The following is a 24,606-nucleotide window of genomic DNA, read 5'->3' as shown; positions in this document are numbered from 1 at the left end:
TGAAAAGCAGATTCGGCTCGGAACAACAGGTGGTTACGCAATCGTACGGCTGTAAGGCGAAGATGCTTTTCCACTTAACGAGGTGGTAGCAGATGTGACCGCTTCACAGAGCGAATTTCAAAGTTCGAAACTTGCTTTTAGGGTGTGATATTTATTTAAATTATCCAGCGATAATCTGGTGCGAATTCGAGACACGTGGATCTCTTGTAGTCGCTACGCCGGCGCTTGCCACCCCCTGGAAGCGGAGCACATTCTTCTAGCAGTCATGTAAGTTTATTTTATGGCAATTTTAATTAATAAATGCTGTTAATAAACGCTTATTAAGAACATAACAGATGTATCCGTATAAAATGGAATATAAGTTACCATGGCATGGATTCTTCAAATGGTTAAAGTGCTAAGAAGTTTTACTTTTTTTTAAGTCTTTCAAACAACTCCTCCCCTCCCCAGAAGATGACTCAACTTCAAGCAATAAAAATTCTTAATTAATATCGAAAGAGCATTCGGTCTTTCTGGGTAGTAGATTACGCTATTTCTTAGAGAATACAAAAACAATGGAGTATTGAGTCAAGAATTGAAATATCGAGATAAATGATGCCTATGACTGATACTTAAAAGTAAATTATAAACCCATTAAATAACAGCGAAATGGAGTCTTTGCAGTTAAATTATGATTTTGTGTACTATAAAAGAGAAGTAATATTTTTAGAGAAAAACAGCGTTATCCATCCTTCTGGCAGTTTTTAAACTTCAGTAGCGCAACCAATTTTTCTACATACAATTTGACCGATGTGTCATTAATCATCTTTGCTCATTTCGGATTCAGTTAGAGACGGAGAAATATCCTACAACAACATCAGCGTCTTGCTCGTGGACGTGTGTACACAGGAGATACATCAAATGACACCCACACAGGATGGAAATAAACAAGTTGAATAGTGAGGGTGTGTTAGACGCTGCTGATGTTTACCGATGGTCAGAAGAATTCCTAGTGCTCGATGTAGTCTTCACCAGACTCGGGTCAGTGTTTACCTGCGAGGTGGAGGGCAGGTCTCCGTTTGCATCTTTAATAAGGGAACACACATCAAAGGATCTTGCGATCTGTGTCCCCAGATTATATCTACTGTGTGGGCGTCTGTGCGTACGTGCGCGCAAGAGAGAGAGATCATGGAGAGTATCTATCAGGTTTGCTAACCCTCAGTGTTCGTGGAAAAATATTAATCAAAAATTCAAAAACCAGGATACTGCAAAATGTTAAATTGGGGCTAAAACCAAGTTTCAAAGCAGCAGAAGAGTAACATTTAGAATATTACGAGAATATAATTAAATATCTATCGGTTTGTGTGCTTATTTATAACATACACACACCGATAACGTTTAAACTTGCTGAACTTTACGTTCGGGCATAATGTAGAACAAATATGCTCTTACCTAACAAGGAATATCATTAGCTTGATTCTTTTTGTATCGATTGATCAATAAATACAAGATCTTGTATTTATTGATCAGTCGATATAAAAAAAAATCAAGCTTTATCGATTATGGATTCTGTTCACACTGCAACATTTTGCATTGTTCTTTTGAATTCACGCCATAATAAAAACCCTTGGAATCTAGTGGGTCATTCCATGAACATATGTGAAGCATTTCTAATTCGGCTTACAGAATGGCAGGTTTTATTATGGGACATCGATCCAAATTTACACGAGAAAAGGCACACTTTCTTACTCTTATATCTGGCATCCACATCTTTCCGCTAGTGGGAAATATCGAAAAGTGTCAAAGGTTATTCATCAAGCACCTTTGTTACAGGAACTAGATCACATAACATACTGAAGATTATACAAACATATGCGATGTCTACAAACTCAATTTCCACCACAACAGAAGAAAATACATCGACTTACATTTTCTTTACAAATTTATGAAGTCCAGGGTGGATTGTTCAGCAAATCTTGAAGCTCTAAATTTTAATGTCACTCACTCTGGTACTACAGATTCCGTTGGTCCAATTCTTCCAAGTATATAGAGAACTAATAATGAACGACAGTCCCTTCGCATGATGTGGAAAGAATTCCGTGCAGTTTGATTTCCTTGAAGATTACAGTACTCCTTTATTTATGAACGTCCGTACAGGTGAAACCCACTAATCAGCCATCAGAACTATTTACACATACATATATAGATATATACAGAAGTATTTATGATACTGTTCTGTGCTTGACTGTAACTATTCTCTATACACCTATATATGTAAACAGTCTGGTGGCTGATTAGTAGGGTTCGCCTGAACTCCACCATTTACATAAATAAATAAACAGTAATGTACGATGGTAGTGGTATCTGGAGGCATCTTCGCACTGATGATGGGTCGACGAACCCATCGATTTCAACAGGCCTCTGCGTAGTCTGTTATTTTTTAACGTCTGTCCGTTCGCTTGCTTTTGATGTTCCTGTCATGCATTACGATGTATTTGCCGATCCGTTTCTAGGGGTTTCCAAATAACAGAGTTACCTATGTGAACAATCAAAGGACTAAGGAGTAATTCTATTATTTGGAAGTGGATTAAGTATAAGCGGGGCCTTAGAATTTAATGGACTTAGGAATGACTCTAAGACATAATTTCAAGAGTTTTAGCCCCTGACATTCGCTTTAATGTTTTTCAAGGTCTCTTCAATTGGGGCTTCAGCCAATCTCAGTCTAAAGACAAGAATATGGCGAAAACAGTGTGAGTCCATGGACCCATCTTTCCAGGTACCAGTAATGCAAGTTGGCGGTAGTGTTATTATGGTGTGCTGCACACTGTGCCCTTAATACAAATGAAGAAACATGTGGATGCCACAGAGTACGTGGACGTTTTTCCAGCCGGGTGCATACCTTCATGGCTGCAAATGTATCCATCTGCTAATGGTCATGTATTGATCGTATGTTGTCAATATGTGACTGCTTGGGCAACTTGTATTTTATGTCCTTCAAAACTAGTAAACCATTAAAACAGCAAGTTGAAAACATTTATTCATCAAAATAATATAATTTTAATCTCCGAATACAAAGGTGGGTTGTCATTGTACATCCATTATTTCTTAATAATTTCTTAATAATATTTAACGGCTTTAAATTGAAATAAATTAGAAATGAATCCAAATTTAACAAATCTTCAGTGACTTCTCTCGCTGAACAAACTTGAAAACCTTGCGTTCTGGAATATCCCCGCCTAATGAAGGTGCACATTGCAGGCAATTTTCATGAACTGAACAAACAGAAGAAGAAAAATTTAGGAGAAGAGCACGTGACTGAATAGTTAGTTTTAAACTGACAAAAAACGAAGTGAAAACTTCCGGCGTAGCTTTCTTGTACCCGCTCTTGTTAACTGTATAAACTTTCTGAAAAACTGTAAACAAAATTGCTTCGCTGTTGCGTGTCAGGAAGCCGGAATGGTATTCCTATACAGAAATATTTCAACCACCTTTTGCCATAGCAACCGGTAGTTCCAAGCAACCTCGTTAGGCAGAAGAATGAAAAAAAAAAGAAAAATGTTCGGGAAATCAAACGCATTACTGAAGAGGTTGGACAAAAAGGAAGAATGTCTTGTGGCTCGGGCATTCATCTATCGCTCATTAAGAAACATTTAAGCGAAACAAATGGCCCCGTTGTTGTCGTAGAATATCGTTAATGACCGGAAAGTTTTCAAAACTGCAAAACAATAAGCTGCATGAGAAGCGATTCAAAATATAAATTACCACTCGATGAATATTGGATCATGATTGGACAGCATTGCATTACCGTCCTTAAGGAGAAAATTCAAGAAAGAAAGAAGGCCAAGTTATTTGGAATGAGGACGGAGCTTCTTCATTTATACTCATTTTTTGTCATAGCAGATCGCGCAGGCTGCGACTGACGAAAGGGGTCACCCACCCTCTTTTTCTGATCCAGATCTCATAAAGGACATCTGATAACTACTCGAATACTCGGATTATCAATACGCTTCCATATAACAGCGAAAATAACGCTTGACGAAATGGTGCCTTGATAACGCAAAAATTAATATTAAAGCAAATTAATATTAAACCAAAAATTAATATCAGAGCAAATTTTGTTAGTGTAGTTGTTGTAGCAGAGTTTTTAGGAACACCAGCGACTAAGGCCATATTTCTCCGTATATACTGTCTGTAAACTGTGAGTTCTGACTTTCCGGGAGAAAAAACACACTACCCTCGTCTGAGATCGACTGACTGAGCCACATTGAGGAAAAGGCCCATAAAAATTCCTCACGTCATCGACAGAACTCCAACTGAGGTGTTTTCCACCCGGTGTGGGGAAGACAATTCTACCTATCGTGCTATCCACGAGGGCAGCGAATTCTGAAAAATGTTTTTTTGCATTTCACAAACGATTTATTTGCATACCAACCGATGACGGACTGAGAAAAGAAATCGGCACTAACATTTAATGTGAACCTGCCCAGAATGGCAGATATCGAGTTCTTGGGTATAGATTACTCCCCAGTGCGAAGGGACGTGAAAATGATGGTGCCATTTTCAGTTTGAATTCATAAGCTAAAACATTATGGTATTTTCTTTCTCCTGCTAACCCTTATCTTTCTTTACTGCTACGTTCGCCAGTGTTATTGTTAATGAGCTCTTCTCTTTTACACCTCACCTCAGGTGTCCCACAAGGATCACCACTTGGTGGTCCTTGTCTGTCTGATCTTGATGTTCAATGACACGGTCTTGGATCTTATAAATGGCAACTGTATGGATTTTTGATTATTCAGAAATTTTGCAAATGTGAAACGCGACATAATCCTTTGTTCGCAACGAAACTTTGAAACGGGTTCTGTTCCAAAACTTCGACTGTTCTGAACTGGGAACGCCTTTTTCCATAATCAAGGTATCGTAATCTACACAAGTATATCCGATAAATACAAACTCTTAATCAATAATAAAAAGTCCTGTAACTCACAATGATTATTCAAACAAAGAAATCAATCATCTATCCTACGCATCGTCGAATAAATGATCGATTTTGTAAAGCAATTTGTAAAAGACGAATCAGTGAGGTGACCTTCTGCTTATTTTACAAATTGCATGGATCACTGATCTGACCAAAATAAATTCAGGATAGCAGCCTTCTTTTCTGGCTTCTCAATTTCGGATATCACTATAACTTTATCTCCCACACTCATTCCGAGGAGTTCGGGGGAATTGGGGAGGACCGAGTGGGAGAAATGTTTGGGAAAACTACAGCAAGGAGGAGTTTCTTTCTATTGATTGAGGGGTCCCTTTTTAGCCCGGGATTTTCGGATATAGAACCCCTTAGGCGATTTTAAAGTTCAGAGTCCAAAAACTTACGCACGAGTAACTTCGCTAAACAGAAGGTCAATAAGAACTTTATAAGTTTCCCTGGTAGCGGTTAGCGGAAAATACATGGTAGTAATGGCGTCATTCTCAATGCTTGGTTCTAGAGTTTTATCAGTATTCGATTATTCGAGTTTGATTATCTATTGTGGAGCGCTCAGGCCAGAAATATCTGCTATCATCATGTGACCAACAGCGGCTTGCTGGTTGATTTTTGAATGTCATCCATCCTTCATGTCAAAGTTGTTCACATTACAATTATTTTCGTACTGATTTCTCATTGTCCTGTAAGCCCAAGTTTTAATTAGTATTTAAATTTACACTACACATCATTGCATCCCCCGCTGGTGTGTGTGAAAAAGATGAATGAGTGAGCGAAAAAATATATATATAACGGGGGAAAATTATTAAATATAAGAAAAAAGTATAAAAATAGAATGCAAGTAGATTGAGAATGCAGATTATGAATGAAGTAAATGTGAGTCTCTCCCACCCTTTCGTCTGGTGGGTTCCCCACTGCCAGCTAACATGTCTCACCTCCAGAGCAGGATGGGCAGTTTGACCTTCTTATCCGATTTAACAAGACATGGACCTGACAACCATCACCAACGAAGACATACTGCCGCTTTGCTGCCGACACGCCATTGGCGATCTGAATTGGGTACTCTAACCCGGTTCCCTTTAAAACCCTATCCCCAGGCAGGGAAGGGAGGAGACGGGTCTCTGTCTCCTCCCCTACCTGTCTCCCCATACTTCGCCTGGTGGAGGTCGTCCCCACTGACCTCTTTGTGGATACCTACTGTATCGGCCCCATCCTTCTACCTGTTTCTCTCCAGTCTCTCTTCCCTTCCCCAACCCTGACTAAATCGACCGAGTACATCCCATAACAATGCCGCTAAATTCTAATCAACGTCTAAAATCTACTACTTCCTTGTAAATCTTTTTTCGGCCAAATTCTAGTATTCACCCCCACTTTTTTTTTTTTTTTTTTTTAATATAGGCCTTGCCACTGAAATCCTTGGAAATTAGGTGGTGGAGCCTGCCAGAGTACTAAAATAATCTACTGGGATGCTGTTGTTGTTATTTGGTTCTTAGGAGCATTAGCAACTAAGGCCATATTGCTCCGGGGATATGAGGTGGTCATTCCCTGACCTTTCCACATCCTCCGTATTTGGTGGTCACGGGCTCGAACAATCTACTGGGTGCCTGACCTGCCTCCTCGTGGAGAAGTGTGGGCAACGGTGGGTCCCAATAGGGGCCTAACGGCTAAATGGTCAGAGAAACAACAGAACATAACGCTACACAACAGACCACTCCCCACACACTTTCTAAATCTCTGGCGTCCACAGAGTCACTCAGAAAAAATACAACACGGTGATGGGGGAAACCCCTGGTGCCATCAGACAACTAACACACTTTACTGTACTTAAGCCTCTCTTGGTAAGAGGAGTAGTAGTAGTGGCATGTGATGCAAGAAAGCATGTGTATGAGCTTATGCAGCATCAGCCAACTAGAAAAAAAAAAAAAAAAATCACACCATTCCCTCCAAATGCCTGTCCAGTTCCTCCTTAAATTTATTCAACCTATCAACTTCCACAACGACAGATGGAAGTTTGTTCCAGCAATTAACCACCCGCTGGCTAAAGGCAAATTTCCGCACATCTATTCTACATCTGTCTTTTCTTAATTTGAATTTATGCCCCCTTAGGTTCGTAATCTGAACAAGTGGAAGGATCCCATCAGAATTCAGCGTGCTCAACCCATTCAAGGCCTTATATACCTCAATCAGATCACCGCGCAGGTGCCTAGTCTCCAGCCACTACAATTTGCAGAACTTAAGCCTCTCTTGGTAAGAGGATCCCTTCATTCCCCTCACCAATCTTGTTGCCCTTCTCTGTACACGCTCAAGCAAATCTACATCCTTCCTAAAAATGAGGCCTCCAGACCTATACGCAGCACTCAAGGTGTGGGCTGACCATTGCCTTATACAGAGGGACAATCACCTCCTTTTCCCTACTAGCAAAATTCCTATATATCATTGACAAAACCCCATGACCTACCCTGGCAGCCTGTCTGCATTGCTCAGAAAACTTCATATCTGACTGCACAATTACTCCCAGGTCTTTTTCATTTTCTACCACCTTAAGTGTAGTACCACACAGTTGGTTCGTTTCTCTGGGGTAACTTCTACCCGTATGTAGTACTTTGCATTTTTCAAGGTTAAACTTCACTTCTTAGCCCATCTGCCCAAATTATCTAGATCCTGTTGCAGTAGCACACTGCCATTACTGTCATTAACAACCCTGCCAACCTTTGTATCATCTGCAAACTTCGACACTAAGCCTGATTTACCTTCATCAATATCATTGATAAATATACAAAACAACAGAAGACCCAACACCGAACCCCGTGGGACTCCACTAATAACATTAGTACACGAAGAGCAGCACCCATTGATTACCACCCTCTGTCTTCTCCCACTCAACCATCCTTTTATCCATTGTAGCAACTTACCCTTAATAACATTCTGCTCCAATTTGTTCAATAGTCTTCCACGCGCAACAGTGTCAAAAGCTTTCCTGAAATCCAAATATATGATATCAAAATTATTTTTTGCATCCAGTTCCTTTGTAACCACATCATAATATCCTATCAAATTTGTCAGACAAGACTTTCTCTTAACAAACCCATGCTGTGTCTGAATTATTGCTGCAGTCCTGTCTAGATGATCCTGCAATGCATCTTTAACCAGTGACTCCATTATTTTACTCGGAACAGAAGTTAAACTAACTGGTCTGTAATTACTCGTGTCACCCTTCGATCCCCCTTTGTGAATTGAGGATACATTTGCACATCTCCAGTCCGTGGGGACCTACTCTGAGTCCAAGGATGCTGTCATAATTATGGCTAAGGGTTTGCTTAGTTTCTTTCCCTCATCCTTTAATATAACTGGATAGATCCCATCCACCCCAGGTGCCTTTCTTATGTTTAACTTCAACCATTTCTCCTCCACTTTGGTCTCAGTTATTACAAAATCATTAAGCACCCTGATACAATTTGATAACCTTCTGCCATTTTCAAACCTTAATAATTCCTCATGTGTGAATGTCGATGCAAAATACTCATTCAGTTTGTTTGCTATCTGAACAGGATCATCAATAGTCAAATCATCGATGTCAAGTGGACCAATCAGATTCACCCGCTTCCTTTTAGAGTTTATATAAGTAAAGTAATCTTTGCTGTTTTTCTTAGCATCTTTTGACAAAGATTTCTCGTAATCTGCCTTCGCCTGCCTAACCTCCTTTGTGACCTGATTATAGACTAGCATATATCTGCCACAGGCTTCTGAGTCGCTTGATAATTTATATGCATCCCATTTATATGCATCCCATCCATTTTTCTTCTCTGTTATGAGTCTCATTAGTTCATTTGACAACCATTTAGGCCTAAACCTTGAATAATATTTCTTAATTTGTGTCCTGTAAAAGGAATGACCTCATAAGAAATTAATAAGTGGAAAAGTAAACAACATATTGATAGATTGTATATGCTACTACGCAGGTGATTGTTAATAGGCAATTGGCACCTAGACAAAGATTAAGATGTGAAATTCTCAAAAGTATGCCGAAGATATCTTGAAAAGAAACCGTGAATGCTTTCTGGACAACAAGCAAGACGAGTGTTGCACTGCAGGCTAAGTAAGAAACTGTGAATGCTAAAAACCTTAAATAAAATTGCGATTAATATTAAAATAATATCAAAAAGATAACTTGAAGTTAAGAGCATTTCAGCAATTAAAAGATTTTGTCACCTACGGAGGAAAGGATAGAATTTCAAAACATTTCTGCTTACTTTTTGAGAATCAGTGTTTCTCAGTACCAAACTACTAGAATCACGTGTAGTTTTAGTAACACTTGTTATCGTTCGATACTATTAATATACGCAATGCAGCAATGTGTTGTTTAAATAAATTTTCTGTTTATACTCCGGCACGACAACCAAGTCAGTAGAGTTTACAATAAATCGTCAATACAAATATTTATCGTATTTAGTAGTCACGGGCTTGAACCCCGGTCCACTCAAGGAACGCGTGCTATGCACTCTCGCTCCTGACCACTGGGCTACGTCAACCACTGGGCTACGTCAATATTGGAAAACAGTAAACCTGACGTAGGTTTACTGTTTTCCAATATTAATTTCACAACGTGGAATGAATACGAAAACAACAGCCAAGGAAAAAACCACAACGCCGAACGGTGCCATTCGAAAAGAAGTATGCCGTTGTGGCCTCGTGAACATAATTCGATTGGTGGATTTGCTGAAGCAGGAGAGAGCGAAGAACGAAGCCTCCATGATTTATTGGAGGAGGAGAATGTGACTTGAAAACGTAACCGAAATACAAGCGACTGCTCTGACATTTAGAAACATCGACCAACGAATACTGGTTACTAGACCATGATAGCAATATCAGTTTATTAATTAGCATTTGAAGTTTATATCTTCGTCAGTAGGCAAAATCAGCATCGCACTGATAACACCGATAAACAAAAGAGTACCTTTGTTTCTGCCACACATATCAAATTTGAATCTGAAAATATTTTTTGATTTCAAATATTAAATCAGTTTTTGTCCATCACCCATAGTTTTAACGTGATTTCAGTTTTATACAAATATTAAAGTAAGTGACACTAGAACACTTTTTTTAAAGATGAACTTGTTATCTTTAACTGAAGCTCCTAATGATTTCTTGTTATTTTCACCTTTGGAATATCCCTCCTCAGCGTGCAACGGTAATCAGCCAGCATTCTTGGGCCCAATTTGCACTGGTACCTCTTTTCCGCTGTGCAAACAGTTTGATGGAAATGTTCTTCGTACTCACCACTGGCAGCTTCTAGAATTTCTGGGAAGGAGTCCAAGTGTGAATCCAAGAAACGGATCTTTAGGGACGTATTATATCCTATAACTTCGTAGGCCTTGAGAAGCGTTTTGATTATATCTTGGTTATTTTCAGCCTTGAAATTTTCCAAAAACAACCTTAACTGTTCTTCAATTTTTTTTTCTTTGGGGTCCCACAAAAAAGCCCTGCTCCATTTCGATCCATTACGTTGAGATAAAATTTTTATTAAACCAAGTTTAAGACCTCGTGGGTAGCACAGTTGCCAGGATCACCATCCTCCCCACACCGGCTGGAAAAGACCTGAATTTGAGTCCCGTCAATGACGTGAGGAACTTTTATGGGTCTTTTTTACAACGTGGCTGAGTTAATCGGTCTGAGGCGATAGTAGTATGGTTTTTTCTCCCTGGGTTTTCGTCCAGCAAACAGAAAATCGACCATAAAACAATTTTTACAGACAGTATACACAGAGCAATATGGCCTTATTCTCTGATGTTCCTATAACCCTACAACAACAACCAAGTTTAATATGCAATAGTGGTAATAAAAGTTTATCAGGAGTAACCAATGATTCGTTTGCAACATTTTTCTCCTGGAATAAGTTAATTAGTAACTTACTACTAAATACTCTATAATAACTGAATTAAATTTAGGCCACTAAATACTCTTCGGAGACTGAGCAACACGCACACTAAAAATATGAACCATATGAACGCGACACTCTTGAAAGCAAACCACTTTGGAGCGGATCGTCAGAGACATTTTTTCTGACCATGCCTTAAAAAACAGGTGGACAGATATGAAAGCTGTTGTACGTTTGCAAATCAGTGCGAGAATGGGCAAGAGGAAAGCTTTAAGTGACTTTGAATGCGATCTTGCTGAATTCAAAAACGAAATTTTGTTTTCGTTTTTGAATTCAGCAAGAGAAAATACATACGAATTAGCAATAGACATTCATGTGATGATCAAATGTGTGTTGAACAGTGTAATCAGCCATGGGAAATCCAAAGATGTTTCCCAGTTCCGCCTTTCTAGGCTTCAATGGAAGTTTAGATAATACAGTTGCAGATACCATTTCTGATGACATTTTAACAGATGATCTGGTAAGCTCTGGAACTGTTTACTGGATGCAGTGTTGACAGTGTTACAACATTCTCGACGGAATTCAGTTCATTAAAGACTAGCTTCAGATCATCTAAGCGACTGACTACATACACCTGTTTTAGAACTGACATTCGAAGTAATATCGGTATTAATGAACAAAAATTAGAAGAGTAAGTTGAAGATATAGTGATGAGAGGAAGCCTCCACACTCTCAAAGGTTACGGATCTTCTAGGCAACGTGACTGGTTGGAACGCAGCTAAAACAGTAGAAGTAAGAAATAATGCTGCAAGATAGGTATTAATTTCTCATAAAGTCAAAGATAATGCAGATCTGCAGCTCCATTTATAAAGCGTAATGTTATTCAAAGAAACGAAGAAGTGAGGAGTATGTAGGGAAGAGGTGTGAAAAGCTGAAGGTGATAGGGAAGAGGAAGAGTGGGAGACCTAAGTTGAGATGGAAGGACAAGGTGGCAGAGGATTTGAAAGAGAGAGGATGGAGGAGAGAGGAAGCCCTGGTTAGACGAATGGAGGAAGAGAATTAGGGAAGGGAATGCCGACCCCATATGAACGTGGGAAGAAGGCGAGGACAAAGAAGAAGAATGTTATTCAAAGAAATAAATAGTAAGAAGACAGATGCTATGAGCTTGATTGACTAAATATGTCTTGTATTTATACCGAGCTATTTACTAAAAAATAAAATTGCGTAATATCAGTTAAATATCAGTAAAGCTTAGTTGAGAGATCGGCTGAAGAATACCCACGTAACCGTTAAAGGCCATCGGTGATTCCACAGTTTGGCCTAACAATATTATGAAAGTTATTAGAATTTATAACAAGTTAATTAGTAACTTACTACCAAATACTCTATAATAACTGAATTAAATTTAGGCCACTAAATACTCTTCGGAGACTGAGCAACACGCACACTAAAAATATGAACCATATGAACACGACACTCTTGAAAGCAAACCACTTTGGAGCGGATAGTCAGAGACATTTTTTCTGACCATGCGATAAAAAACAGGTGGACAGATATGAAAGCTGTTGTACGTTTGCAAATCAGTGCGAGAATGGGCAAGAGGAAAGCTTTAAGTGACTTTGAATGCAACCTGCACCAAACGCGCCAGTATGAGTATCTTGGAAAAGCAATCCTGCTGGTGTAAAGAAAATTGACTTCGACTGTGTCTCGAGATTGGTCCAATAACCAAACAGCCAGCTACAGTCAGTCGAATAGCACCCCACTGCAACAGAAATAACCAAAGAGGCATTTCAGAACGCACAACTCGTAATAGGGCTATCGAAGCCGACGACCGAACCATTTCGCTTCTACGTTTTATGCTGTTTTTACCAAAATATGGTATGGCAAATATACCTAATTAATGTACATACATACCGGCAAAAAACAGTGAAAACCTTTTATTAATATCAAAAGACCCACCTTTTTTCCTGCCTGTCTGTGGCATGCACGGGCTACAATTATTATTTGACCATTCTTCCATCAGGATTAAAGTTAAAATCTCCCATTATAAGACATTCTGATTTACTGCCCCACCCTATTTCTCTGCAAAATTGGTCATTATACTTATCAGAGTATCCCACCAACGTTTGCATTTTATGTCTTGACCAGCACTTAAAATTCATCAAATTTATTTACTAAACTTCTAGCTTTTATGTACATGTAAGTATACATGCACCTGTTCTTATTCTTCGCTACCCTAACACACCCCATGTATTTATTTGTTCTATGATGACTCTTAGCAATCCTGGAAATCCCCAGCACCTTGCTTTCAAGGCTGCTTCTCGTTCCAATAGAAGCAGTGCAAGAATCAGTTTCACATCTGCCTGTGGCTATTGTTAATCTTTTAGTCGGTGAATCCCTCAAGCTAGCAGTTTTCCGACCTACTTAACATTGCCTCGATGGCATCGCAAATATTATTGCACCCTTTATATTTAAGTGTACCCCATTCCTGTAGAAGCAGTCTCTCCTGTTAACAAGCACAGACCACGCCGAGAAAAAATTGTACCCCCACGAGCCTTGCACAATTTCTCCAGAGCTGAACTGATTGACAAGGCTCTCATCCTATACTTCCTCCTTTCAGGGCAGAACTGCAGACACTTTCAAATTTAGCTCTAACTCGCACCTCTTTTTTAAAAAAAACTGAACTTTATTGTTAAGCAAGACCGCAGGTCTCCTACTCTTAATGTCATTAGTACCAACGTGTACAGCAATATCAACTTTTGTGATATTAAAATAGATATCTGTTCTACAACGTCATCAACTTTTCCCCCCTGGCAGACATATTCTGATCCTATTCCACTTACCCTTTTTGCGCAATATATCTCTCATATCCCTGACAATAGAGTCACTAAAAACAACTACCTCGTGTGGGACCAGCGAATTCTGCATTGGGGGGTTGCTGCTGCGCTGCCTGATACTCAAGTGTGAGGTCTAGCTTTAAATTGGGCAGCTGAGAGCTTGACGGGGTCCGCAATTTTACTACCTTCGAAGGCATCCAATGGATTTCTCATGCTCTCACAAAGGCCCATAACAACGCTGAGTTGGCACGTAATATCCTAACACTCCTTACATCATGCACACAAAGTCCTCCCCCTTGGCAATATCATTTCTTGTTCCAGATAGATCTGCAAACATCAAATAAGCAGAATATTTCATAAACCCTGATTCGGAGGACAATCTTCCCCCCCCTCCTCCTCAGTTTTTTCCCAGAGCCATTGCACTCCCACTACCTTGAGTCCTTTGCTTTGCTGCTGTTTTCCGAGGCATGATTTTCGTTCAAATTCATTATATTGAAAAATTATATTGAATCTGAAAGTTAACATATCTAATGCAGTAATAATAATACTATGCACCGGTTATGCTATGAAGTTTACGTTATTAATTATATAAAATTAAAATTGGAATGTTGTTATGGATACAAAAATGAGGGTAGAAGTCGAATGCAGTTCCTTAAGCAATTGTAAACGATAAGCAACAAACTCATTCACCAACGTAATCAGAGAATCACAAATAATAACTACGCTTAGGGTTACCATCCGTACTCTTTTTCGGGTGGTAAAACAGCGCACTCTTACTTTTCATTTATCAAAGCCGAATGTACTCTTTTTGAAACTTTTAAATTATAAAAAAAAAAAAATCACATTTTTTTTCTTCAACCTCATATATTACATGTTTTCTTCCGTCTACAAAATTCCATTAAAAAAGAATTGATTGCAGTTGGATGCCCAGCTCATATCTTGCACAACTGTGTACAACACGCTTTTGATGGTCTACCAATCGATATTGAATCTTTGATCATGAAAATTTATCAATTTTTCATTTATCAATCCGAACTGAGGCTCTAAAATACTTCTGTGATTTTGTTGAGGTAGAATATCGAACTGCTTTCTCATGCCCAGACCAGGGGCTGTCATTATTTACTCGCATACACAGAGTGTTGCAAATGTACCCGGCAATTCATAGCTACTTTCTGTCGCAGGAACATCCACCAGTGTTAATAAAATTATTTTTTTGAAAATCCGCTAAACGAAAGTTATTTATGGTTCGTTCACTCGCTCATGAACGTTTTTAATTGCAATATTGAGAAGACTGAAAATGAAAAAAATAATTTAATAGAAATCATGGACATTTTAGAAAGCGTAGAAGATATTTAAAATCGAAAACTATAGAAATCGATGATGCTTTACTATTCCGACCAATTTTCTAACTTAAATAAATTTTTGGATAATGTGAACACCAATGCCGAATTTTCTATGAAAAAATCATCGGATAAAATGGTTAGATTACTTCAAAAACGTGAATAAACCTGCGAGTTCGAAGTTTTTAAAAATATGTTCTTTCGTTTTTGTAATACCAAGCCACAATGCTAAGGCTGAAAGACAGCACGATGTTGAAAGTCTTTAGCATGATGAACGCTCAATGAACCGGTGAAAGAAATAGATGTGAAAAATTTGTTAATAGTTCAGTATAATTTCAAAGTATTTGATTGCTTACAATTTTACAATAATTGTACGGGGAACCAAAAAATGTTAGCCGAAGTTCGAAGTAAGGCAAAATATTCATTCAATTAAAACTTTATATTTATATTATAGATTTTGTTAAAGCTCTTAAGTATTGATCTCTTTGATAGTTATTTATTGCCAAAAGAATTTGCAATGTAGATATTTAAGTACTTTAATTTGTGATATAATTTGATTTTTGTAATACTAATAAAAATTTAATATTTTCGCTAATAAAAATTATGTTCTACATTTTTTATTCGAAATTACCGCTCCCCCTTCCCTTTCCCTGATCTGTACTGTGCTGTACTCTTTTCTTATGATCCAGGGATGGTAACCTACACTTCTAATTCTAAATGAAAAGTTAAATGCAATAATATCCTTACTCCAGTTCACCAGTTACGTAGCAATAGTACTACAAAGTTTGCGTTATATGTATTAGGCTATACCGTTAAACTTGAAAGGTGTAAGTTGATTATAAAATATAACAAAATTATCCAACTAACGCCAAGCTCAGTGATTCGAACTTTCTATTCTAAGCTTTCTATTTAATGCAATTAAAAAACTAGAATTCCGTACTACTTACTCTATAACTGTAACAATGGCCGCAAGATTCAAACGATACAAGGCTCCACCTATATTGAATAGTAACCTACAAAATCTCAGGCTAAATTAAAAAATAAACTAACGAACATGAATACGTCTATAATAATACTTATACAGTACGATGTAACATTTATTATTCAACTGTATTATTCAGCTTTTGTAAAAGAGCTTTCAGCAACATCATTTGGTCTACCGTTTTAATATACGAGCTATTTGTTACAAGCATAAGGACATTGAACATTGAGAATTCTCAAGAGTTCTGAATGTCAAAGTGAACACGGTCATGTTGTCCGCACAGGATAATCCAACGCCATGTCCTGTGGGATATTTTGCGCAACACAGCCAATGTTCCCGCTGCTAAAGTCTTTTCCACAAACACGCACTCTTGCAATTTCATATTTATTTTTATTGAGCGCACTCCTCTAACTAGCATATTACTCGGAAAATGCTACTTTACTGTGGTTAGAAAAGTGCAAATTATATGATTTGTAACGCCTTCATATCTTATCAAGGTTCATTGTGATGTCCCTCAGAGCTTTAAGCCTGAAAAGTTTCACGAGATATTTTAACCAAAACCACTAAATTTGTTTGTTGAAAATTCCCTAACAGCGCCAATTGTACACTGACTGTCAAAAGCACAAAAAAAAAAAAGAAAGAAAAATCAGAAGGTGAACAATTTCTTTTATTTATGTTCGCTACTGAAGCAGTTTTAATAACTACGACTATTTTGTTTGGTAATCTCTAATTTTGAAAACTATTCTTCTTTATTTTGGCAAAACATAAAATATAGTCTTGCCTTTGGCACTGGACTCAGATGCGATGCAGCTGCCAAGTTCTTTTCAAATTAATAATTTAAAATTTTTTCAAATAGAATTCGTTTATTTTCAATTTCTTTTCAGCTCGACAATTAATCCCACAAATATATATGTAAATTATGAGAAAAGTTGAAACAAAATTTCAAATAATGGAAAAAGAAGATTAGGAGTTCGCCATTCTTATTTGATGTAATCAAACCGCAATACGACTTAATCGAATTTCAAGAAGAAGTAGATACCATTCAAGCTTTTAGATCAGTTTCTCTTTAAAAGAGAAAACAATTTTTTTCGAATTCCATCTTCACCAGCTGTCTCAAGATATAGCTGGTGAAGAAGGAATTCGAAAAAAAAAAAAAAAACAGGAAATTATTTCTGGGAGAGCTTTAAGCTTTTGTAAGGAAAAGTACTCATGCAACGGTTCAGTCAATGATTCAACCCATTTTTTATACAATTATAAAAAATATAATTGTATAAATTATTTTATAATATTATAATTATTATAATATTATTAATAAAGTATACTTATATAAATTATATAGTTATATATTGTTTGTAAGTAATTGGTGGAGTATTATTTTCAATTTCTTTGATTTTTTACGGAAGAAAGAAAATCAAGAATTGAAAAGAATACGCCATCAGATGCAAGTTCCTCTGGTCAATATGACCTGCTCACGTCAAGAACTGGGTGTTTATTCTATGGATTTGGCTGTTTCTTGTTCAGATTAGAAAGATGAAAACTTTATTAAAGAAACTTTAACAGGTAAAAGGACTGACAAAGGTATCATTCCAGAAAAACAACAAAATATATATTTAACCATTAGATGTGTGCTTTTTCAACAGTATTAAGTGCAATACACAATAATTACTGAACAAAACTTAACATTTAACGAGATGATTCAGGCTGGATATTTTTAGATAATTGTTCAAATTGTGGTTGAAAATTTTTGACGCCAATTCTCAATACAGAATGAAGATGCTCACTTATTATTCTGTTTCTTAAATATTTATTTGCTCGCAATCATATGTTGATCCAAACAAAGTACCCATTTTGATAGCATTGTCTTTTATTAGCGGAAAATCTTCAGATGAGAGAGCATTATAGAATTCGAATAGTTTTTTTCTGCAGTCCGTATGCTTATTTTTGAACTAGGTTTTGGCTTAAAGATCAATAATTTCAAGTTGCAAGCTGGGATTGTAGTTTTCAGCCATAGAAGTAAATGGATTCTCAAAACAAGCTTGTCTTTCTCATGGGATCTTATATCAGCAAATCGACTTTCAAACTCGTCAAAAGGTAATTGTAATATCGAGAGGTAATGATTCTTTGGAAATACTTTATGCTTCTCCTTTAGCTCGGTACAACACTCAAAGTGAACTAAATTGTCTCGCTAAATTTGGAATTTAAATAGTAACTTATTCTGAAACGATTTGATGTCACCATACAAATATGAGACCAATTTTCCTTTCCCTTGTAGTTTTAAATTAAGAGCATTTAAATGACTAGAAATGTCTGAAAGAGTTGCAGGATCAAACAGCCATTCGCTATTTGTTCTTGTTGGTTTCTCTTGTTCTGCCATAAAAATTTCAATTTCATGACGCAGTTTAAAGACATGATATAACATTTTTCCACCACTAAGCGATTTCACCACACTCTGTAAAATTACATATTCGTATTCAGCTTTAATTTCTGAGAGAAACCGTGAAACAAACTGATTAAGGCCATGTGATCTTAAAAAATTTACAATTAAAACAATCACATTCATAAGATGTTGGAGATCCAATACTTTACCACAGAGAGCTTCTTAATGCACAATGCAGTGAATTCCAATCGGAGGTTCAGCTCCAATATCTATCATTTTCTTGGTTATTCTACCATAAGCCCAATGTTTTTACCAATCACACTTTTGCACTGTCAGCTGCGACTCCTACAAGGTTTTTAATATTTAATCCTAACTTTTCAATAGATTGGCAAAAATTTTCAAAGAAGTTTTCACCCGCAATTGTTCCATGCATGCTCTGTAGATCATGCGAAATCTTCAACTGGTACAAAATTATCATTAATTCCACGTATGAAGATAGAGTTGGGCTGTGTCATTTACATTAGAACTTATATGTTTATTTATTACATGCCACAAAAACATAAAAACAAATATTTAATTTGTTTTGTTTTCCAAAAGTTATTGGAACAAATTCTTTCCAATATTTTCTACTCTTCGCATAATTGTTTGTTGAGACAAATTAATGTCTTGTATCAGTTTTCGTTTCTCCGGACAAATTCCTTCCACAACTTTTAACAAATTTACCATCACCGAACCGTTTACTTTCAAAAGCGATGCAGCGGATAAATTTCTTGACCGATACATTTTAAAAGTGTTTTGTTGTTTTCTTAATTAATTTTGTAACTTTGAACAATTTTCTTTTCGCAACACTCCTTTGTATTGATCATAAGATTTATGCTTGGAATCATAGTGTCGTTGTAAATTATTTTGTATTCTTTAAAAACTGTCACAGTCTCCTTACACATAAAACACTGCTTTTTCGTCGTATTCGGTGAAGAAGTAGTCAAATCGACTTTCCTCTTTCAGAACATTTTTAAAGATGATTTTTTTAATTCAATAAAAATTAGTAATAATTAAATACAATGAAGAAGTTATAACAAAAAGTAGAATTTCACATGAAAAGATTGCTACGTACATAACATATTTAACGTACATATGACTGTACTGGACTACATGTACACGTTTGATAAGATCCAGATCGAGGCTTACATACGTGAACACTCAGTGGTGTGGCTCTAAAATGCTGTTTTAATCCACTTTCCGCGCGGGCCGTATAAAAACTATTCACGGGATGGATAGGCCCGCGGGCAGTAGGCTGGACACCACTGAATTTGGGGAAGGACACAAATCCACACTGCTGTAGAGGAATGCCCACCAAATGGCTAAACTTACTTTTGAACAGAATATCTCGCAAAGTACTTTTCACACCAAAGTCCTGGTGTTTGCTGAAGATATTAAATATCTTTAGTATCTTCCTTTTGCATATCGTGATTGTCCAATAAACACAGGCTTCCTGATGACCTTCAATCGAAGATCAGTAATCTTCATGGTATCATCACTATTTTGGAAATACTGACCTTTGTAGAATAACTTTGTCAGCAAATTTTTGCTGCGACTTCTGTACACAATTTGTATTGCTTTGAAAGAGTCCCAGCCATTGTCTCTCCAAAATATTTTCTGAAAAAAAAGCGTGCGATCTCATCGCTATACCTTCATATTTAGATGTTTATTTATTACATAACATTACCTAACCTAACAAAATAAATATGTTTTAACAAGACACATTCCAAACATACTTTAGTAGTCGTGCTGGAGTATAAACAAAACAATTAAATTTTTTGACAAACTTCAAGAATAGAAAAATATTTCTATTAATAACAAAGTTGAGGGTTATGAAACAGAGTGATGAGGTAAAATAAATCAATGTGAGGAAAGCTGCAAATCACTAACGAGTGATTGCAATATATGCTGATAATTCAACAGGTACCCGAGATCTAAAAAGTATTGCAAAGTAATAGTTATCTTTTAAAAGCCGAGGCGGTATAAAGATATCATAGCCGCTATTAGTAGTGACATTGAAATCCTGGGACAGGTAAATGTAAGATAGAAAATTGAGATTAGAATGAAATATTTTATATAAACAGAGATTCGTGATAAGCTCTCGGTTTCGGGATAGAAAACCAATTGAACAAAGACTCTATCACCAAAAGAGGTTTGCACATATTTTGAAATTTTCACGTCTCGCTGTGTTTACTCGCTACTCCAGTTCCATTTCCACTTCCAGATGCTTACCACTAACCGTTCTTCAATATTATACTAGTGTCAACCATCTATAACAAATTGCAGACGTATGACAAGTTCCGTGGAAAAAAAATTATGGGGCCACAAGGTAAGCGGGCTCTTTCTCCATATCTAGTGTTTCTCTCCGTGGAAGTTTGACCATAAATTCACTGAATGCTTTGTTGTTTAATGTTTTACAAATATAATCTGTCATATGATAAAGTGGTCTATTATTTTATGACACAACCATTCATAGAACTTATCAGCAGTTCGGTGTTATTTTCGTTCAGCAATATACTCGTGCATGTTCGTGTACAATGCCGTAGGATGTTTGATCTTGTTACGTGATGCGAAGATTGCAGGTCAGGCTGTCTAATACGAAGGCAAGCTTACAGGAGTTGCGAAATTTCTTCAGATATGCGCTGGTAAGAGTTAGTCGTGTTGCCCAATGCAGTTGCGTTTAAATTTAACCATCGATAGGCCGCTCTGGATGTTTTCCCATCATTTATCGCTTCGTGTAATTTTGAAACTTAAAACTTAATTACGAAGAGTATTGGATGAAATTTGTTCGCCCTTTTATGAATTCCTAAGTCCCAAATTGATTAGCAACTGGAATTGGTATGCACACTTTTTTTTAACTGTCCGATCAATATTAGCTGGATACGTTAATTATCTAAGTAAGCCGAATGTAAATATTTTCTAAAACTGAAAGAAAGTTCTTTAAATGAAGGATAATATTAACCGACCGTCAAGAAATTAGAAGGCTGCATTGCAGATCTCTCTCTCTCTCTCTCGACATGTGAAAAGCAGTGAGCGTCAGTTTTTGCTGTTCAAGACTGCTTTTGAACAAAGACTAATTACTGACTGACGGAGAGAATTAGAGAGAAAGTTTTCAGACCTCATGGGGAGAGCGAATCTGCGCGGCTGAAAGTCGTTAGGAGCCACACAATTCTTTTCAAGACTACGGAAAACATTTCTAAGGAGATTATTTTAAATTCGCTCTTGTTTTCCCGTTTCTGTTTGCGAGTTCGTGATGAAACCAGCTTAATGGACAGCTGATAAAATAAATTCTATTCACCCCGTCGAAAAGTCAAAGTCAATACGCTATTAACTATTTCAGCGAGAATGTCAATCGCATAAGTCCTTATTCCAGTTATCCGCAGAACCTTTATTCTATATATGTAAATTGCTGACATTTTGTCGAAAAGCTTGTATGGTTTCATTATTCTCTTAAATTACCAATAAAACTTGTTTTTATCCGTATACGCTGATATACGGATAATTTAATATTATTTTTGTAATAAAAATAATAAAATAACAATATTTTTTATCGTGGAACCCATGTATACCTTGTTACTATTACAATACACCAAGGATTGTACAAAAATTTTAATAAAATGAAGCCATATTTCATAAAAGACGTCGGTTGAGTTAAGCATTTAATTAATATTACGCAGGAAATACCAATAAAACTATTAGTGAAGAGGCACAGTAATTGAGTAGGATATTCTCCTACTCGGTTTTCATAGACGTGCCCCACTTCGTAACGTTCACCGTGGCAACGGGATATTATATTTTCAACTTTGTACTCTGCGGTGCTGAAGAAGGAGGCCTTTGAAATTAGCCACGTATCTTTTTATTAACTTCACACGACCTCGTACTCCAAGGTCGTTTTCTGGAAAGAATTTCCAGAAAACGACCTTGGAGTTCGTTATATTAAAAGACACGTTACGAGGAAAATTGTTAGTATTACAAAAGGCCAAATGATGAAAGGAAGAGAACTTTTTCCGAATCAGTCCAATAAAAATAAATCAACAATAATATTAAATAAAATAAAACGTAATATTCACACTGGTTTCCATTCCGTAAAGTAACCATCAAATCCGCTTTCAACTGACTCCTTCAGCCAGTCGGGAGGCAACTTAGTGTCCCTGCTTGTTTATTTTGCTCGGTAATATTCACACATCTTCACTGAAACCTTTTGTAAGAATTCCTCCAGATTTGACCTGATTTGAATCACGATGGCGACCCCACTATGGCGTCATATAAGACCACGAGTGATATCGCCACACTACAAGTATTTTAACACTTTTCATAGTTTTATTTTTTTTACGATGCTTGTTTCCTCAATGAACAACTTTCAGCCATCCTATTACATTTAAGTTTTATCCGAAAACGTACATACCAGGTATTTTTAAGCTTTAACAAAGTACTGACGCACAGAAACATATTTAAAGTTGTATCTTTCTTTTTTCATTTATACTGTCTTTCATCCTTTGTGTTATCTTTAGATATGGTGGAGACCTAACCAATATCCTTCAATTTATTTCATTTTATTTCGCGATGGTGTAGTAGACACACCACAGTGCGCTAAAGGCAAGGAACTGGAATCCGAAGATGCCGATTTCAATGCTGCAAATAGCTACTATTGGAGAGTATTTTCCAAAGTTCGCGCATTTCATTTTGTTCAAGTTGGAAGAGGAAACATCACAGTACTGAAAAAATAATAATAATAACCAGCAAATAAAAATGCCACTGAAGGGAGAAGAGAAATTTTTCCACGTAACCTAAGCGCTCAGTGGAAGAAGAAAGTGTCTGCTTCCACCAGCGATACCAGGATTGAGGAGAAAACAAACACAGTTGAAATTCTGTTTAAGTCAAAGCCGTGCAATTTCTTGGAAGACTAAAAATAGCTGTGGAGATGGAAAAAGTACAAAGAAAAGGCCTGGGTTCCAATCCCTTAAGACGAAAGGGAATATACTACTTTTTTTCCAGCCGTAGCTGGGTTAGCCAGTGTTACAGTAAGGGATGCATACCCCCATAGGAAACTAGGTTTTTCATCCTGCAAAAGACAATACAACCGATCCGCTAGCATTAGTTGCTCTGGCATAAAAAGAAGAGGTACGCATGTTTATGATTACCTGCAAGCAACAAATAATAAATGCAATTTCAATATATGCATGTATTTCAATAATTTCATATATATTTTAATAATGTATATTCATGAGCAAAAGAGATACTTAAGATGCCGGAAAAGAAAAAAAGAGAAAATTGGGAGCATGAAATGCGAGACTTTCACAAAGTATTCTGTTGCCTTGTGTACTGTGCCAGCGCCCAAAGTTGCAAAAAATGATAAACTTAGAGTTTATAATAAGATTAAATCTTTGTGTTATTCTAACACATTTTTCAAGCACTCGGTATCTTTAAGCTAAGAAAAATACGCTAGATTACTTTTTCGTAAACTCAGACGAGCTCTACACATGATCGCCTTGGGATTAACTATATTTTTGGAAATTATTTCTTTTTTTGTCTGTCTTCCTTCATTTAATTCAGAGAACGGCAGACACTATGGTAAAATCAGGTTTCTCTTCTTCTGATATCCAGTAATGATTTTGGTTTTTTAATACCAATTTTAACAAATATTTAAAAAATAAACAGCCATTTAGTGAGTTAATTAAATGAAAATACACTCAATGGCCAAATGGAAACAGATAATTAAACATATGGTATGATCACAAGCTCCTTGATATCAGATAAACACTGCACGTTTGGCAGGAGACACATTGGGAAAAACAAATGAAATCACTGGTGTGTCGAAAGCAGCCATCCCAAAAGTATACAGAATGAGTGGAAGATGAAAGGAGAATGCTGCTTAAAAGGAAGAAATGCAGTAATACAGGAAGTCGGTATTCCAAGAACGAAACCGAAGGAATTCAAAGCGAATTGTACACCAGAATAAATTTCAATTTAGGCAGGAAATACTCATTTTAGGGGGGGGGGGGTTAAAATCGATTGGTTGTCGTGTGGTTATAAGAAAGTTCTGTAACAAATTCAAAGATTCGACTGGAGTGGTGTTGTCAATGCGGAAAGTGCATTGTGGAACGGTGGAAAAAGATCATGTGGTCTGACTAGTCTCGATTTAAACTTTTTAAACTCAATTACAGAGTGAAAGCGTGGCGTGAATCCTATGACCACG

General features: G+C 36.9%; 1 protein-coding gene across 1 annotated transcript in view; it reads left to right on the top strand.

The window, feature by feature from the left end:
* Positions 1-166: 166 nt before the first annotated feature.
* Sytbeta (Synaptotagmin beta) overlaps positions 167-24,606 on the top strand; it is a 184,429-nt gene continuing 159,989 nt past the window's right edge. Inside the window, exon 1 of the mRNA XM_090389319.1 lies at positions 167-267. Coding sequence (XP_090245445.1) covers positions 266-267 — 2 coding nt within the window. The 5' untranslated portion in view covers positions 167-265. The remainder of the gene's footprint in view (positions 268-24,606) is intronic.

This window comes from Mastigoproctus giganteus, chromosome 14 (genome assembly GCF_048544385.1).
Source record: "Mastigoproctus giganteus isolate SK-2022 chromosome 14, ASM4854438v1, whole genome shotgun sequence".
Classification (NCBI taxonomy): Eukaryota; Metazoa; Arthropoda; class Arachnida; order Uropygi; family Thelyphonidae; genus Mastigoproctus; species Mastigoproctus giganteus.
The sequence above is the reverse complement of the archived record's forward strand: the minus strand, read 5'-3'. Positions and strand labels throughout refer to the sequence as shown.